Source organism: Haemaphysalis longicornis, unplaced genomic scaffold (assembly GCF_048455015.1).
Source record: "Haemaphysalis longicornis isolate Haplotype H1 unplaced genomic scaffold, Haemaphysalis longicornis Haplotype H1 scaffold_1, whole genome shotgun sequence".
Classification (NCBI taxonomy): domain Eukaryota; kingdom Metazoa; phylum Arthropoda; class Arachnida; order Ixodida; family Ixodidae; genus Haemaphysalis; species Haemaphysalis longicornis.
In genome coordinates, this window is record NW_027526203.1 from 413594954 (window position 1) to 413611951 (window position 16998).

At 45.5% G+C, this 16998-nt stretch overlaps 1 protein-coding gene across 2 annotated transcripts in view; it reads left to right on the forward strand.

The window, feature by feature from the left end:
- Positions 1–12246, forward strand: part of Msr-110 (DUF3736 domain-containing protein Msr-110) — a 79923-nt gene extending 67677 nt beyond the window's left edge. Inside the window, exons 5-6 of one of the 2 annotated variants that reach the window (XM_077687052.1) lie at positions 1960–2122; positions 11988–12246. In XM_077687052.1, coding sequence (XP_077543178.1) covers positions 1960–2122; positions 11988–12061 — 237 coding nt within the window. In that variant the 3' untranslated portion in view covers positions 12062–12246. Of the gene's footprint in view, positions 1–1959; positions 2123–11987 lie in introns of those variants that run through there. The other variant, XM_077687051.1, reaches the window with a different exon arrangement.
- The last annotated feature ends 4752 nt before the right edge of the window (positions 12247–16998 follow it).

The following is a 16998-nucleotide window of genomic DNA, read 5'->3' on the forward strand; positions in this document are numbered from 1 at the left end:
AGGCCTCCCCCATTGGCCTCCAACCGCTCCTGTCCTGCGCTGCTCGAGTCCATTCTTTGCCTCCGAATTTCCTTGTTTCGTCCATCGATCGAGCAATTGGCCTTCCTCTTTTTCTAGTCCCGTCTCTGGACATTCACTCTGTTACCCTGGTAGTCCACAGATTGTCATTGCCCTCCTGGCGTTCCACAAATTTTCATTTCGCCTAGCTACGCGGTCAGCCCAAGACCATTTCTTTTTCTTTATTTAAACTATGATATCATCTACTGGAACTTGTTCTCTGATCGAGAAAGCTCGTTTTCCGTCCCTAAGTGTTACTTCTATCACCTTTCGTCCCATGGTTCGTTGAGCCGACCTAAGTTTGCTTTCCGGTTGTTTAGTAAGGCGCCAAGTTTCCTCTCCATATGTCATCACCGGCAGGATGCATCGATTGTACATTCTTCTTTTCAGTGACAGAGGTAGCTGACTTGTCCTTGTTTGGGAGTGCTTGCTGGGTGCACCACAGCCCACACCTATTCTGCGTCGGATATCTCTCTCGTGGTGGGGTCCGCGCTCACAACCTGTCCGAGGTAGTTATATTCTTGTACTTGTTCTAGGGTTTTGTGACATATGCCAAAGATGGCGCTTTCGGCATATTTATTCCTGGTTACTTTAGATTTATTCTTACTTATGCTTAGCCGCACGGCCGTGCTTCCTGATTGTAGTTCCCCAAGCCTTTTTTGCAGGTGTTCTGCAGTCTCACTTAGCAAGATAATGCCGTCTGCAAGCATCACATGGCTTACGTATTCTCCGTTTATTCGTAATCCTGTGTTTTCCCAGTGAAGCTTCCTGAATACACCCTCCTGACTACCCTGAATGCCCCTGAATACCCTCACCAAGAATGGCGCATAGCCGCATCCTTCGCCACTCTTGCAGCCCAACTTCCCCAGTGTTATTTTTGGGATTAAGCCCGATGCTCAACGGTTGGTGACCGACACGGTTTCCAGGGAAGCAGCGGGCACTGACTCTACGGCCCTGTCAGTCGTGCTTTTTCTTAGAAAGGATAGGAATAGGAAACGGGTATGCAAGCAGCCTTCAGCGATGTCTGACGTGACAAGGGTGTCTTCAGTACGTGCTTTGTGGAGCGCGGCTGTGCTGTGTCCAGTAAAAACAATTCAGAGCACAACACGTCAGTTCTCTTTTCAAAGAAGGCCCTTGGATTCTTCAACCGAAGTCCTGGCTGATAGGGGCCATAAATGCTTCTTTACATCAAAATAGCGCTGGCTAAACATCGGCGTTTCCCAATAAATTTTCTCTCTCTCTCTCTCTCTCTCTCTCTCTCTCTCTCTCTCTCTCTCTCTCTCTCTCTCTCTCTCTCTCTCTCTCTCTCTCTCTCTCTCTCTCTCTCTCTCTCTCTCTCTCTCTCTCTCTCAGAGGGCTGGCCATAGTGCGCTGTGCTGCTGATGGCGCCGCTTGGTTGACCGTCATATGCAGTAACTTTATGGTGGCGACGTGAAAGCGCGCGCACTAAAATCCCCTCTGAATTTTTGCAAGCGATGTATTCGTGAGTTTTTGCTTATGTTCCCTTTATACTTGTACTTTTGCTTAGCAATGTATTTTTCAGTTGTTGATTATATCAACTTTGCACTTGTTATTGTAACGTAACATGCGTGTCTTTGCTCATGCCCTCTTGTTGTTGGTTTATTTCGTTGAATCCCTTTTTTTACTTGCCTTGTATTCTACTATTGATGTAGCCCATCTCCTCTATAACGCTTCTTGTAAGCCCTGAGGGTAACAATAAATAAATAAATAAATAAATAAATAAATAAATAAATAAATAAATAAATAAATAAATAAATAAATAAATAAATAAATAAATAAAAACTCCAGCAGACGTGACCACGCTGCTCTCTTTCGGCGTTCATCCCGCGCGTTTCCGACGTCGGGGCGCGAGCCTGACCGGCGCGTTGTCTCGTGTCGCAGCTGATGACGCCGTTCGGCAACATGACCACCGAGCCGCGCATGGTGCACCTGACGGGCGAGCGCATGATCTTCTCCTGCCTGACCGGAACCCGAGACGAGCCGCGCGGTGGCAGCACGCCCTTCCCGCGGGGCGCAGGCCCCGCCGCCTCCGTTCCACCGCAAGGTACGATGTACTACGTGCGCTTGCCAGCACGGCAGCAAAGTAATTCGCACGGCATGCAGAAACCCTGCACCTGGACACACGCACGCTATACGTGTACCACGCGACGCAGGAATTCGTTTCGCCACCTGAATGTTATCGCTTAGCTCACTGGCAGCTCCGTGGCAGGCCGTCTCGCAGTGAAACGGACGGCTTACCAGCACCGAGACGTTCATTTGCATGTCAAAGTGCGCTGCGAAGAGTACTATGCACCAACGAATCCCGTGTGTCTAGCCTTTCTCACCTACCTTTATGTGCTGAAACATTGCGCTGCCTTCGCAGCGCGTTTTGGCGTTGTAGCCAACGATCTCGCCCACAGACAGCGCCGCATCATTGTCTATTTTCCGGCCGACAGTTTCGCAGAAGGATAATACATCGTGCTCTTTTTGAGCATGTGGCATTTCCCGGGACAGCTGCGGATATAGATGGTAAGCTGACAGCGTGAGTCAGTGCCTGCCGCTTTAAAATGTTTACTCGCGGAAAACATGAGGGAGTTTTTCTCTTCCGCCTCTGCTTCCCCCCTCTCTTGTACAAGCGCGAGAAGGTGCGAACAGCACGTGGATCAAAGCGAATCCATCACTGGAAACTGTCTTACGTGAACCCTCCGGTGGTGGTTCCATCAAAGCATACACGAGAAAGCGTGAGGGAATATGGCATTCAAGTGCCCTTTCAAATCGCACAGGAGGGCAATGATGGTCACATAACTGAACGGTTCAGCTCATTTGGCGGCGCTACGTTTCGTTAATCGCGATGTTGTGGTTCTAACTGCCGACAGAAATGCCCCGATAACTAAATGTGTCAGCGACGCACTCGAAATACTGCATTGCTTTAAGCTCAAGCGGCAACCAATCATGAATCACTTGTCGCATGTAGTGCGCGGTGTAACTAAATTTTGTTTGCATTGGCTAAAAGACAAAAGTTTGACGCCAAAATTAGTTGCTCGAAACTACCCTTAATACTTCGTTTGCAGAGAATCGATTGTGCATCCACGTGAGCAATAAAAAATACACCTGTCTAATGGGGCTGTCCCAGGTACACAGCTTAATTCGAAACTGTTCCCATTTCACTGCTGGCTAATCTTTTTCAGTAGGTATTAGGCACAAAAAATAGCGCATGTATACCCAAAGCAACACATGTATGTCACCTCGTGATTCGGTTGTTTTAGCCTGTAAAATTAGCGAAACTTCGCAGTCCCGTTCACTTGCCGTGTCTCTCTAAACAGTGTTTAAGAATCAAACCTGCCAATTGAAATAAGGAAATAGCTATGCTCGTAAGTATCCTTATAAATTTTTGTTGTCGCCGCGAAGCGAAACCTGCGAAATGTAACTCTAAGTATAGCACCGCTCTTCGAATTCAGGATGAAGCTAACCGCCTAACACAGCACCGGATAAGACTTGATCGTACAAAATCTCGGTTATTTTTCAACAGGCCTAACAAAAGATCTCTGGCTCTTTTCTCGAGCCAGGGCGAATGCTCGCCGACCCTTCCTACACGACACAACTTCCGTTTGTCTAAAATTCAGTGCCCTTACCCTCTGTGAAGAAGGATGACCGGCCGTTGTTTGTAATTTGCGATTGAGCATACTTCCTAATTAATTAGCTGAATGAAACTTGTATTAAGGACTAGACTTGTATTTTAGGGGACAAACATGGGGCTGTCCGTTTCTCTCTCGTAGAAGCCCATGTACTGGCAGCAGACGGGAATTCCACGATATTCACAACTTCACTCTGACCTACGTAATTGCGGAAACTAAAGGAAACTCGGCATACTGCCCTGTTCACGCCTTAGCGGCCAATTGGCATGTAATTTGTTTCGTGATAGTTTAGACAAAACAAGAGTTGCAGTCGTTTTCTGTAACGATATTCCCTCCGTAGGCGACCATGTATTGACTGCAGACGGGAGTTTACTAATATCTACAACTTCACTCTGAACTAATTGTGGCAAGTAAATGAAGCTCGGCGTAATGATAGAGTAGTCCTAGCAGCCAACTTCAGTATGATAAAGATACCTACATTAGCTTGAGAGCTACAGAGCAGTCACCAGAAAGTTGGCTTTGCCGCAAGGATTAACCTTGTTGACGTGACTTCTTCACACCCTGTTCACGCACGCACTTTTGATCAGAACCTAGCCTATAACAGCTCCGCTGCAATAAGCAATTGAATCAATGAATGCATGTATTCTATAGGACGCGGGTTCGATTACCGGCCTCGGCAGCCGCTTTTCTAATGGAGGCGAAAAGGGAAAACGCCCATGTGTTCGAGATTTCGCCGCATGTTAAAGATCCCCAGGTGGTCACAATTAATCCGGAGCCCTCCACTACGGCGCGCCTTATCGCCTCCGTAGCGTCGGCGCGTTGAACCTAATTTAAAAAAAAAAAGGATATGTGCATTCCTAACTTCGGAACTGTCGCCTCGCATTTTTCCGAAAGGTTGACGTTTTCTAAACAATTCAATTTTCGGACTACCTCCGGCGTGTTTAGGATAAGTTTCCTTTTTTTTTTTGCAACTGGAAAATTAACATAAAGTTCACTGAGATGGCTCTAAAGGTCCAGGTTGTTCTTTTGTTTTGTTTTTTTAGTTAACTGAAATTAGATTTGTGCTGCGCGTCCATAGCATGGCCTATTCAAATCATCATGCCACGCAGAGCTTGACGTCGCGTTCTCGCTGACTGAGCTCGAAGAAGCACTGTGAAGGAGTCGCCGCAATGCCGCCGATGGACCAGACAACGTCACCTACGCTCTCCTTTGCAATTTTGGTACACGTATACAGTTATTCAATGAATTATGGATTTCTGAGGAGATCCCCGAGTCTTGGAAGTTATTGAAGATTGTACCTCTCCTTAAGCCAGGAATATCCCCACGAGCGATCGACTCGTTTCGGCGTGTCAGCTTGGCCAGTTGCGTAGCCAAGCTATATGAAAGGCTAATCTTTTATAGATTAAATTGGTTTTTAGAAACATCTGAGTCTTATCCATCATGTATGTCAGGATTCCGGCCACGTCAGTGCACTATGGACAGTGTCCTGGACCTGGTGGCGTCCATTGAACAAGAGCGCTCTCAAGGAAACATGACAATAACTGCCTTTTTGGTTATTAGTAGAGCATTCGACACCGCAAGTCATTACCACATTCTTGAAGGCCTTGTCGAAATGGGAATTCGTGGAAAAATACTTCGTTGGATTGATAACTTTTTAAAGAACAGAAGAGTGTCGATGTGCACCAGCCAAGGAGACAGCCAACATCATGCAGTGGAACAAGTGGTTCCTCAGGGAAGCGTACTAAATCCGCTGTTGTTTAATGTCGTAATGGCGAAGTTGCCAGCGTTGCTTTCCCCGCAGCTGCACGTAAGCATCTACGCTGATGACATTTGCATTTGGCGCAGCGGTGCTTGTTACTTGTCGATTCAAGCTGACCTCCAAGCCGGCATTGACAGCATTGAGAAGTTTCTCCGTGCGCGAGGAATGGATGTCTCTGCAACAAAATCAGGCGTGCTTGCTTTCACGCGAAATAAGCTGCGTAGATTACGGCTCACCATGGGTGGTCAGGAAATCCCTCGAGAAAAATGTCACAAGTTTCTTGGGATATACATTGACACATCGCTCACAAGGTGCCGACATATGGATTATCTGCAGGAAAGGGCATCACGTGTAGCCCATGTTTTGCGTTACCTCGCAGGCACTCGATGGGGTTGTTCGTCCGATTCTATGCTTCAACTGCATGCTGCACTTGTTCGTCAGGCCGTAGCACATTTTATACCCATTCTGCATGGTCTGTCAAATCGTCAAGAGCAGCGACTGCAAGCATTGGTAATCAGAGGCCTGCGTCTCTGCCTCGGAGTGCCCAGGCAAACGTCGGGAAATATGGTCCTCGTGGAAGCAAGAGAGCCACCTGTAAATGCTGTGCAAGTGCAGGAGGTGCGCCGCCATTACATGCGCCTGACTACGCAGCATGACTCGCACCCTTTGGTTTCCCGCCTTAAACAGCGTTCGGCGTCAAAGGTTCATCAGGCCATCTTTGGTGATGTCATGGCCCTGCCCCGTGTGTCTCAATAGCAACACAACACTGTGTTGCCTCCATGGACTGTTCCCTGAATTGACACCAATGCTGAAATCCCCGGGATGCCCAAAAAATTGTCTATATCTACAGTGGCAGCAAGGCAGATGACGCTCAATTACATGCATGAACGTTATTCTGATTATGTGCATATATACACCGATGGATCGTCGACAACCTCCTCGTCGTCGTCAGCTTTTACAATACCAAACCTCCACATCGATAAGGGGGTCAAGCTCTCGCACCCCACATTGTCGACGGCTGCAGAGCTTTACGCAATATATCTTGCAGTCAAATTTATCGCTACCACGACTTCACCGACTAAATGGGCACTTCTCACAGATTCAAAAGCGGCTCTTCAAGCTCTAAATCCAATTGCGCCTTACAGTCATCACAATCTCTTGCCAAGACACATCTGTGATGTGATGGCAACTGAAATAGGAAAAACTCAGAAAAAAACATTTCACTGGATTCCCGGGCACATTGGAATAAGTGGAAATTCACAAGCTGACCAACTAGCAGCAACCGCTGATTCAAATTCCACGTGTAACGCCGTTCCTTTTACCAGAGGTGATGTGAAAAATTATTTGAACAAACTAAGGACACACATTACTTTGGAAACCAGGTTTACCGATAAATATCGTCCATCGCTGTTATACCAAGTGAACCCGTACCTTGCATACCCGTGTGCGTCTCATCTCGGTCGTTAGGTCGACACGTTATTACATCGCCTTCGTCTTCTCGTAGCCTACACCAAGAAATTCCTTTACCGTATTCGATTTGCTGATGACACTTGCTGTGCTTGTGGACACCAAACTGAAGATGTGCATCATGTCCGACTTGAGTGCCCTCTATATGCGACCGAGCGGAAAAAAATTAAGTGACAAGCTTAGCCTGAGCTTAGCCTGCTATCTCGGACACCCCTACCATTGCCGAAACTGTTGGGTCCGTGGGACAATGTCCGCAACCAAACGAAAGCCTTCCTTGCCTTAAGGGAGTTTTTTCAAGCGACGAAGATGTGCGAACACTATTAAATGCGTGTGCATTTCTCTGAATGGGTGTGGAAACACACAAGGGTGTATGTATAGCGGTGAAAGTATCAGTGTCGCATCGTGGATATTTTGTATTGTTTGTGTATAGATGTCTATAGGTTATTTTTGGACTATATTCCGCTACTGTAAGGAATCATGCATATATATATATATATATATATATATATATATATATATATATATATATATATATATATTTCCTGGACGCCGGTAGAATATACACAAAAATTGTTTCGACCACGGTAAAAAAAGAGAACAGATTTAATAATGTTTCGGTCGAGGAACCGGCCTTCGTTTTTTTACCGCGGTCGAAACAATTTTTGTGTATATATGTATATATATATATATGTGTGTGTGTGTGTGTGTGTGTGTGTGTGTGTGTGTGTGTGTGTGTGTGTGTGTGTGTGTGTGTGTGTGTACTACACAGAGCAAGTAGTTACTGAGTATGCATGCGATCTTTAAGCCGCTGCTGTACCACTGTACTTAATCTAACCTCGTGGTTCCTTAGGGCAACTATTGCACCTTTTGTATACTCCAATGCCTGGAGTAGCCAGCTCCTGTTTGGGTTGGAGCTAAACTCTCCAATAAATAATTATTTCTCTCTCCCTCAAATGAAGGCGTGTCTTTCTCGGCTTGACACCATGATGACGCGATGATAACCCATTGTAAGATTTTCAGCGTTACATCGGCCACTGGCAAATAAGTACACTTAAAAATATGTTAGGGACGTCATATCAACAATATACAATGCATTCTGAATTTTCAGTGATTGCAATCAAAAGACCGCACAATATTTTCAAGCCGCGCGGTTTGCTGCTTCAAAAACGAGCGTCCTGTCATGCGGAAGGCGTCTACTGAAGTTGCAGATGGTTAGATAAGAGTACAAAAAAAAGAAATGTCCTTCCCGCCTTTGCGAGTGTTGTGGCGATCGCTTCCTAAACTGAAAAAATTGCATCGAGCACGCCATGCCTGGGTTCTTGATTACAAACTGGGCATCCTGATTTTTAACCAAAATTAATAATAGCAATCAATTCATGCGAGTATCCGCCCTGGAGTCCCAGCGGCTGAGGTCCAGGCTGCGGATTTTAACCCGGCCGCACGGCCTTTTTTTTTTTACGGAGGCCCGAAGCGAAGGCACCCGTGTGTCGAGATTTCGGCGCACTTCAAAAATTGCCCAGTGACCATTAAAATTAACCCGTAGCCCTCCACTATGGCACGCCTGCTAGCCAGGGCGCATCTTCGGTGCGTTGAAGGAGCCAGGAAGAGAAAATACAACTTCATTTAATTTGAAAGAACTAGGATTCAGTATCTCACTCAGCTCCATTACAGCCATAAAAGATGTTTTTTAACGAAAAAAAAGCAAGAAGTATTTAAAAACTTTCAAATTTTGCGCCACAGTGACGTGTTATGAGCAAGAATGACGTCATACGGGCCAACAATAAAACAATTTTCAGCGCGTTAACTGCACGTTAGCATTCAAGTGATGCGGTCAAATGGAACTAGAGGCCCCATTACAGACGTCCAGTCATGTGTCGCGACAGGTCAGTTAGGCGGCCGCCAATCGCACAAACAAGGTTCCGTGACGTCATAGAAAAGTTGCGGGAAATTGGCTAGGGGGTCGCGACTGCTTCACACGTTTTCTTTAATATCTCCGTTATTTGTTCGAATATTGCGATGATATTGGTATCATTGTTATCGGGACTAAGCAGTCTTTCTAATAAACCCAATTTGCATTTCGCCTTCATGGCTCCTTTAAGCGACAGTAAAGGGTGGAAACAAGTTGGCCTGTATAGATGGATTACTGTGCCGAGAGTCCAAATACACAATTCTCGCAACTAGCAGTTGTTTAATAAGGCAGAAAATGCCAGAAACGTGAAAACATGGGACGACGCCTCGCACACTTTATACGGTTTGTGACGTCACAAATGTGGTGAACGGCGAGAGCTCATTGGAGAAGCATCTATAGATGTTTTCCTGAAATAAACACTATAAGTGGTTGAGCACGTGAAATAAACTTAAATCAAAGATTTCCGTGAGCTCATCGTACAGCTTTTATACACTGCGAGCCAAGCTGCTTCCCTCACTATTTATTCAGCCATCATGCTTTCAGTTTCGTTTTCGAAAAGCATTGGGACGCAATTAGCGAAGTCAATACCTGCGAAGGTGCCCGACCTTCTGCAAGCAATATACCCGAGAGGGTGCAGCTAAAGTCCCTTCATTTGAATTGGCAAAAGGGACAAGATGCACTTTAGGTGGTTAAGCCAGCCGCCCGAGCTTCCAAACTGCCGTTCTCCGCGAGCGGAGGACGAGGAGTAGTAAGAGGAGTAACACTTTATTTGAAATGTTGCTATCGGTAAAGCGCATCGGATTCGAACATAATCGCCCGCGAAATGAACTCACTGCGAGCGGTTGGATGACAAGATCTGCCTGTTCGCTTCTAGCAGTGATTGATAATCGGTAAAGCGTGCGTCGTTTTGACCGTGTTATGTTTGAGCCAGGGGGAGCGCGGGCAACAACGGCTAAGCGACACCGCTGCCGTGAAGAGCATGGAGGAAAGAAAATTGAAGAGTGTTTATTTCACGCTAGGTTCGCGGCGCGCGAGAGATGGCGTTGATCGCCAGACGAGGTATGTGAAGGCGCCCTCCCGAACGACGCCAGCCGAGAGCCCGGCACGCCGTGGTTGATATTTGAAACGGCGCTTGTTACTTCAAAAGCGGCTTCGCCACCGCCCTCCATGCTCGCAGTCGGCTCGGTGAGATCAGGGACGCCGGAGTAGGCGGGCGCACCGACAGCTAGAGCATCTAAACACGTTTCTCATTCCGCCGGTGAAAAATCATAATTCGAAACCAGCCTCCTTGGCCAGAGAAACGTTGCGTAGTCGGCCATGGCTAGGAGACGTAAAAGCTACCGGTGCCAGCGTTTACGCTCTAGACCACACCGGGGCTTCGCTCCTATTTTGTGACGCAATGGCTACGTTGCGAAAAAATGAATTGAAATCGGTTGAGAGAAACGCCAGCTTTATTTACTTATTTCTCACCTAATTACGCATCGCTGCTCGTCGAAAAAAAAAGTCTAGAGAGCTACGAAACCTATAATCTTTCATTTCAAACAAAATTTCATTCAGCCTCTGTGGCCCTTTAACTCACCCCCGCCCCCCCCCCAACCCCCCCCAACCCCCCACCCATTTTTTTCTTGGTGCATACGTGTACAAGCTACGCTGGCTGTTTTTAACAGTTGCTGAATGCCAATACCGTAGAACCTTAACCGCACCTAGCAAGAAAAAAAAATAATAAAACGCCCGTACGGCGTCAGCGACTACAGATTCGGGACTTTGGGTTAGGTTACTTGTAACAAGTATGGTGACCTGTAAGTACATGTCTTCGCGCTTATTCACAGTATATGAACTAATGACGGGCTAACGAGGTACGGCCGTAGCAGTATAGTTTAGAAACAGCGCGGTAATACAAGAACACAAAGATAAGAACCAGACAGGACGAGCCCTGAGTATCAACTGAGATTTATTTAAAACAAACAACATCGAAACTGCACGTGCGCTATCATCAGTACCACACCAAACACTGATAGAGATAAAAAGAAGGAATACTCTTGGTCCTACATTGAGCAATAATAAAAAAAGGCCGCATCTTTATCGTGTTAACAAACGGCGGCCTGACTAACGCACTTGTCACTAAGCCCGCTTATGTTGAACGCCTCTATTATTTCTTGCTTGAGCTGGTTGTAATGACGGAACGGTACGAGAGTTTTATCAAAGTGTTCTTGTACTGTTCTTGTGTTCTTGTATTAGCGCGCTGTTTCTAAGCCATGCCGCAATACCAACTCGCCCAAAACTTGTAGCCGTAGCAAGTTGGCTCGCTACTGCACTGATCGGCGCACCGGTTGCTTCGGTGGCTGCAAGCCCGGCGAGCGAGGCTACAACTGTGCACTCGCTCTGTTTTCCGGACAGCACGCGACCGGAAACAGCGCGTCCTTGATAAGTGGCGTGCGTGTACTGCGCTAACGGTACGCAGAAGGTGTGGCGCGCCAGTAGACGAGCGCGCCTTTTTCGCGGAAAGCACCTGCTTCTCTCCACGTGGACCGCTCATTTGTCAGGAGGGGAGTGGGCGCCATCGCTTCCTCCAATGGCGGGAAAACTTCGTAGCTCAGCGGCAGATTTTTCTACGCGCGCGTCAAAACAGCGCACCTAAACTTAGCTATTGCTGGACGTGCGTACGGCGGAAATGCTATTGCAATTTTCGATTGTTTTTCTTTCGGTGACCCAATTTACACGGCTAGATTAGTGAGGCCATGAGGTAGAATCTATCAAGCCGGTCATGGGTAGAACGCGTGCTCCCTGAAATTGTTCAATGCATTTTTCTTTTTTTTTTTTTTACGCTTTTTGGTCGGGTGTAACCAGAGTGACCATTCAAAGGGTACCCCCTTCCCTCTCTCGCCTTTTTCTCCTCAGGCGAGGCCAGTGTCTCGTGTCTCTGTCCTTTTGAATAAGGATTTTTCAGCACTGCCTGTGGCATGTTCATCGAATAACTAGAGCAATAGCTTGTTCCATTACTAAATTCCCAAATAAAATTATACAATTCCCTTTTGCCATATGCCGTTAAGCTTCTATCCCAGTTTTGAGCTCGTCGTGGAGTCTGAACGCGTTCCCGACAACCAGTGTCGTTGTCTCGGAAAAAGGGTGTGTACCCAGACCCGGTGCCCTTCCTTTCCAGGGAGCGCTGCCGCCAGCCGGATGAAGCGGGGCATCGCGGAGGAGAAGGACTGCGCCTGCAACTGCTCCTGCTAAGCTGCAGCGGCCACGACCGAGCTCATCACCGCTCCGAAAGCGGCCCGAATCCCATCGCGGAAAGGACATCGCACACCCAAAGACACGGCAGCCCGGCCGAACCAATGAGAACCTCTACGCCTGCGCGTATATTTGCACGCGCCCAGATGATTCTTGGCAATAAACAAAAATGCGGTTAAAATTGGCGCGCTCGCACAGAGAGTTTGATTCGTCATTTGCTTCGTGATTGCTTTACTGGGGGCGGCTATAGCGAAGTCTGTAAGAGCTAGCGAGATACACGATGAGCAAGCAGAAACATTATCTCACCACTCATCATCACGCATGCAAGGTGCGACGATTTAATGAAATCTTGAAACATATAGTTTTTGAGATATTTGAAAGACCGGTATTCTGGAGGTCGTGAGCTCGGTCCCACGAGCTCCACATTTTTGAAATATTTTAAAGATAAAGAAAGAAAGTGGAGAAAAATGTGCTCGCCGTGTGGGGCAGAACCAACGACCTCCACAATACCAGTCTTTAAATATCTCATAAACTATATCTGTTTCAACAAGGATGAATTACCTACCACCTTTTCCCTTTGTCTTCCTTGGCGTTCTTGACTGCCTGCCCTTATTTCTGCCTTCATTCAACGAGCCTCTCATTTTCCATTCTGATTCGTTCTCCCTCTCTCTCAAAGAAAACTTAGAACAAGGTAGCGACCTCGATTGTTGCCAATGTTTCGGCAAAGACGTGTCCTGACGAAGGCAAGTCTCTTGCTGAAGCATTGGCAACAATCGAGGCCACTACCTTGTTCGAAGTTTCTTTTCTCGTTTTCCCTGCCATCTTCCAAGTTATATATCATCATCATTATAAGCCTGTTTGTGTCCGCTACATGACGAAAGCCTCTCGCAGAGATTTCCAGCTACGCCTATCGAGTGCCAGCTGAGTCCATGTTTTTCCCCCAAATTTTCGTAACTCATCTCGCTAACGAGTTCTCGGCCGACCCCTAGTGCGTTTTCAGTCTATTGGCAGCAAGTCTGTCAAACGGATGGTCCGCCTGTTGTTCCTCATTCGCATTACCTGACCCGCGCATGCCCATTTCCTTTGCTTAATTTGAACTAGAATGTCCTCCGCCTTGGTCTATTCCCTAATCCATGCGGCTGTTTCCTTGTCCCTCAGCGAGACCCCTAGCATTCGGAGTTCCATGGCCCGTTGTGCCGATCTAAGTTTCTTTTCAAGTCGGTTGGTGAGATCCCAAGTTTCTGCACCGTAAGTCAGTATTGGAAGAACGGATTGATTAAATACAAGCTTTCTGAGTGACAGAGGAAGCTTACCAGTCAGGACGTCGGAGCTTCTTACCAAACGCAGCCCACCCCATGCTTATTCTGCGGGCAATTTCCCGTTCACGATTTGGATCAGCAGCTATGACTTGCCCAAGATATACGTATTCGGTTACTGTTTCCAAGATTCGACATTACCTTGGATTTTTTCGTGTTTATTGTTGAGCCTGCAATCACACTTGCCGGGCACAATTGGTAAAGCATAAGCTTCAAATCCAGGCTGCTCTGACTGAATAAGACAATGTCATCTGCAAACCTTAAACGGCTGGATTCTCAACGTGACCCTGGGTCTACACTGGGCATAAAGAGATGGAGGCACAGACACATGGAAGCTTTTACATGAAATTTAATAGGATCAACTGGCTCGACCTCGCTTACGGCTCGGCGTCGCAGGGCTGCTTCAGCGTGGTGCGGCACGGGTTTGTAGGAAGGGCCTGACGTTCGCCTAGGTCACGCCACGGTGGCTCGGGCTCGAACGAAGGGCTCGAGCGAACGGCCCTGTACAAGATTAGAACCAGCGATAGTCTCTTCGAGCGCCGGTTACCGGGATTGGTGGTGCTGCCAATCCCGTCAAGTCAAGTGTTAGTCAATCAGTGTCTTTCCATACTCTATGAATGCCATATACAGCGGTGCATTATTCTCTGAGCACTTTCGATTCCTATATATATATATATATATATATATATATATATATATATATATATATATATATATATATATATATATATATATATATATATATATATATATATATATATTTGCAAGAATAAATGTTTCTTGGACACCGGCAAACATCAAGAAAAAGAAAGACACGTCGAAAGAGGAATGGTATAACGTTTCGGCCGAGCGACCGGCCTTCGTCAGAATTCTGACGAAGGCCGGTCTCTCGGCCGAAATGTTATACCATTCCTCTTTCGACGTGTGTCTTTCTTTTTCTTTCTCTCTCTCTCTCTCTATATATATATATATATATATATATATATATATATATATATATATATATCAGTGTGTCGAATCAACCGAAAAAATTAATAACGGTTACCGGTTCGCGACGAAGCGGTTCGACTAGTGTCACGAGATAAGGTCACTAGATAACTCGAACCTATTGACACTAGGTGCGGCTATCCGTTTACCACAAAACCACACAATTTATTTATTAAAGATACCTTACAGGCCGTGGGCGGGAGCACATAATATCAACAGTGAGCGCTCACAAATTACAGACACCGCTAGGCAAAAATAACAACAGATAATAAGTCAACTGTATCAAACACACGCACGCACACACACACACACACGCACACGCAATCGAACATATCCGCAAGCCCGGAAGCATCAAGTCGGGTTAGCAGAAATTTGTTTTGGTTACCGCACATATGTCTACATATAATAAAAAATAAACAGTATCATACAGGACACGACAAGCCTATAAATGCACTTTTGCACTCTGAAATTTCGGACACTTGCCGAGAAACAGATAACTAGTAAAGGATACAGACAAGTGTGTGCGAAAGGTTAAAGTGCGTAATAATGAGACACAAGGCGCCTAAAGGTTACATGGCATGACACAGATGCGATATGATCGGACAGATCGTTCCAAAAGCGCATAGCACGTGGTAGGGCTATGCGCCTTGAATATGGTAATGATCATGATAATGTACAGATACAGCAGAAGCAGCTTGACGCCACTGCATGATGGTGCGATTTAACGGTGACGCAATGAAAGGCTCGCTTGAGGTGAAAGTCAGTTCACACCAATTCCTCCCTTTGGGTGATTCGCCTTACCAAACTGGTCCCGTCTCTCTCTCTCTGTTACACACGGGCACACACACACACACGCATATATATATATATATATATATATATATATATATATATATATATATATATATATATATATATATATATATATATATATATATATATATATATATATATATATATATATATAGCGAATCAGAAAATGGGAAATGGGGGGCTCTGTGAAATAAGACAGAAAATAAGGGTTGGCAGTCAAGAAAACCTCGGAAAGCAAAGGGGAGGTTGTGGTGGGTCATAGAAAGAGACGAAGAGTTTTTTGAGTCAGAAAGAAATTGGTGAAAAAATACCCGCCGGGTGGGATCCGAACCCACGACCTCCAAAATACCGGTCTGGTGCGATAACCACTACGCTACCGGCGGGGCTGTTTCCCCACCAGTTTCTCGGGTATTTATGTTAAGTATTTTTTTTGTTTCCTGTACTTGGGGGTGGTAGCCAGCGCCACTCGGACTCAAAAAATTCTTCATCTCTTTCTATGACCCACCACAACCTCCCCTTTGCTTTCCAAGGTTTTCTTGACTGCCAACCCTTATTTTCTGTCATATATATATATATATATATATATATATATATATATATATATATATATATATATATATATATATATATATATATATATATATACGCACAAAGTAGAAGTACGCTCTTCGGAGACTTTATTACCAACGTTTCGAACTGAGACAGGTCTTCCTCTCAGGATTCGTATTCCTGCAGCAACTAAGGACTCTACTTCACGACTATATATATATATATATATATATATATATATATATATATATATATATATATATATATATATATATATATATATATATATATATATATATATATATATATACAGTCTTGCAACAAAAACTCACAAGAACGCGAGAAAATATGGTAAGTAAAGACAGAGACACACGTAAAAACATTTAAAAAGTAAAAGTTTACTGACGTTTCAGGAAGAGGACTTCCTTCCTTCAGAGTGGAAGTCCTGTTCCTGAAATGTCAGTAAACTTTTATTTTTTAATGTTTTCCTCGTGTGTCTCTGTCTTTACTTACCTTATATATATATATATATATATATATATATATATATATATATATATATTCTGGAGGTCGTGGGTTCGGATCCCACCCGGCGGGCATTTTTTTCTCCACTTTCTTTCTGTCTTTCAAACTTCATCTGCTTCAATGGCCTACCGCATTCTCCCCTTTGCTTACCGAGGCATCCTTGACTTCCAACCCTTATTTCTCTCTTACTTCAACGAGCCCCTCATTTCCCATTCTGATTATATATATATACATACACACACATATATATATATATATATATATATATATATATTAATATGAGTGTGGGTGTGTGGTGTGTAATGCTACTCTATGTGCTGAAGAGATATATACCTATGGAGGACAGAGTGGTATACCTTCACCCCTCTTTGTCTAGACTGATGAAATGACATGATAGCTTCGCTGATTTCCGCATGGCGCACAAGGCGGCAGGTGACAACTGGCCGCTAAATCGTCACTCGGCGGCGTTTGTCCAATCCCAACCTGGAACTGTGAGCGTGCTTCGAGTGCAAAGGGCTGCTTCCGCAGTGACCTCCGTTCAGCGCACTGAGCGACTCGCACGCCTTGTTCCTGGAAGGCTTGTCTGTTTCCCTGTTTGCAATATATATGTGCGCTTTCTAAGTGGGGCTCGGTGTCCGTAGATATAATTCACTAGGGTACAAAGAAAGCCGAAGCCCTGGGAAAGTGCAAGCTGCTCGAACGCGATAAAGTCCTAAATGCCCATCAATGCTTCGTGTACACGAGCAA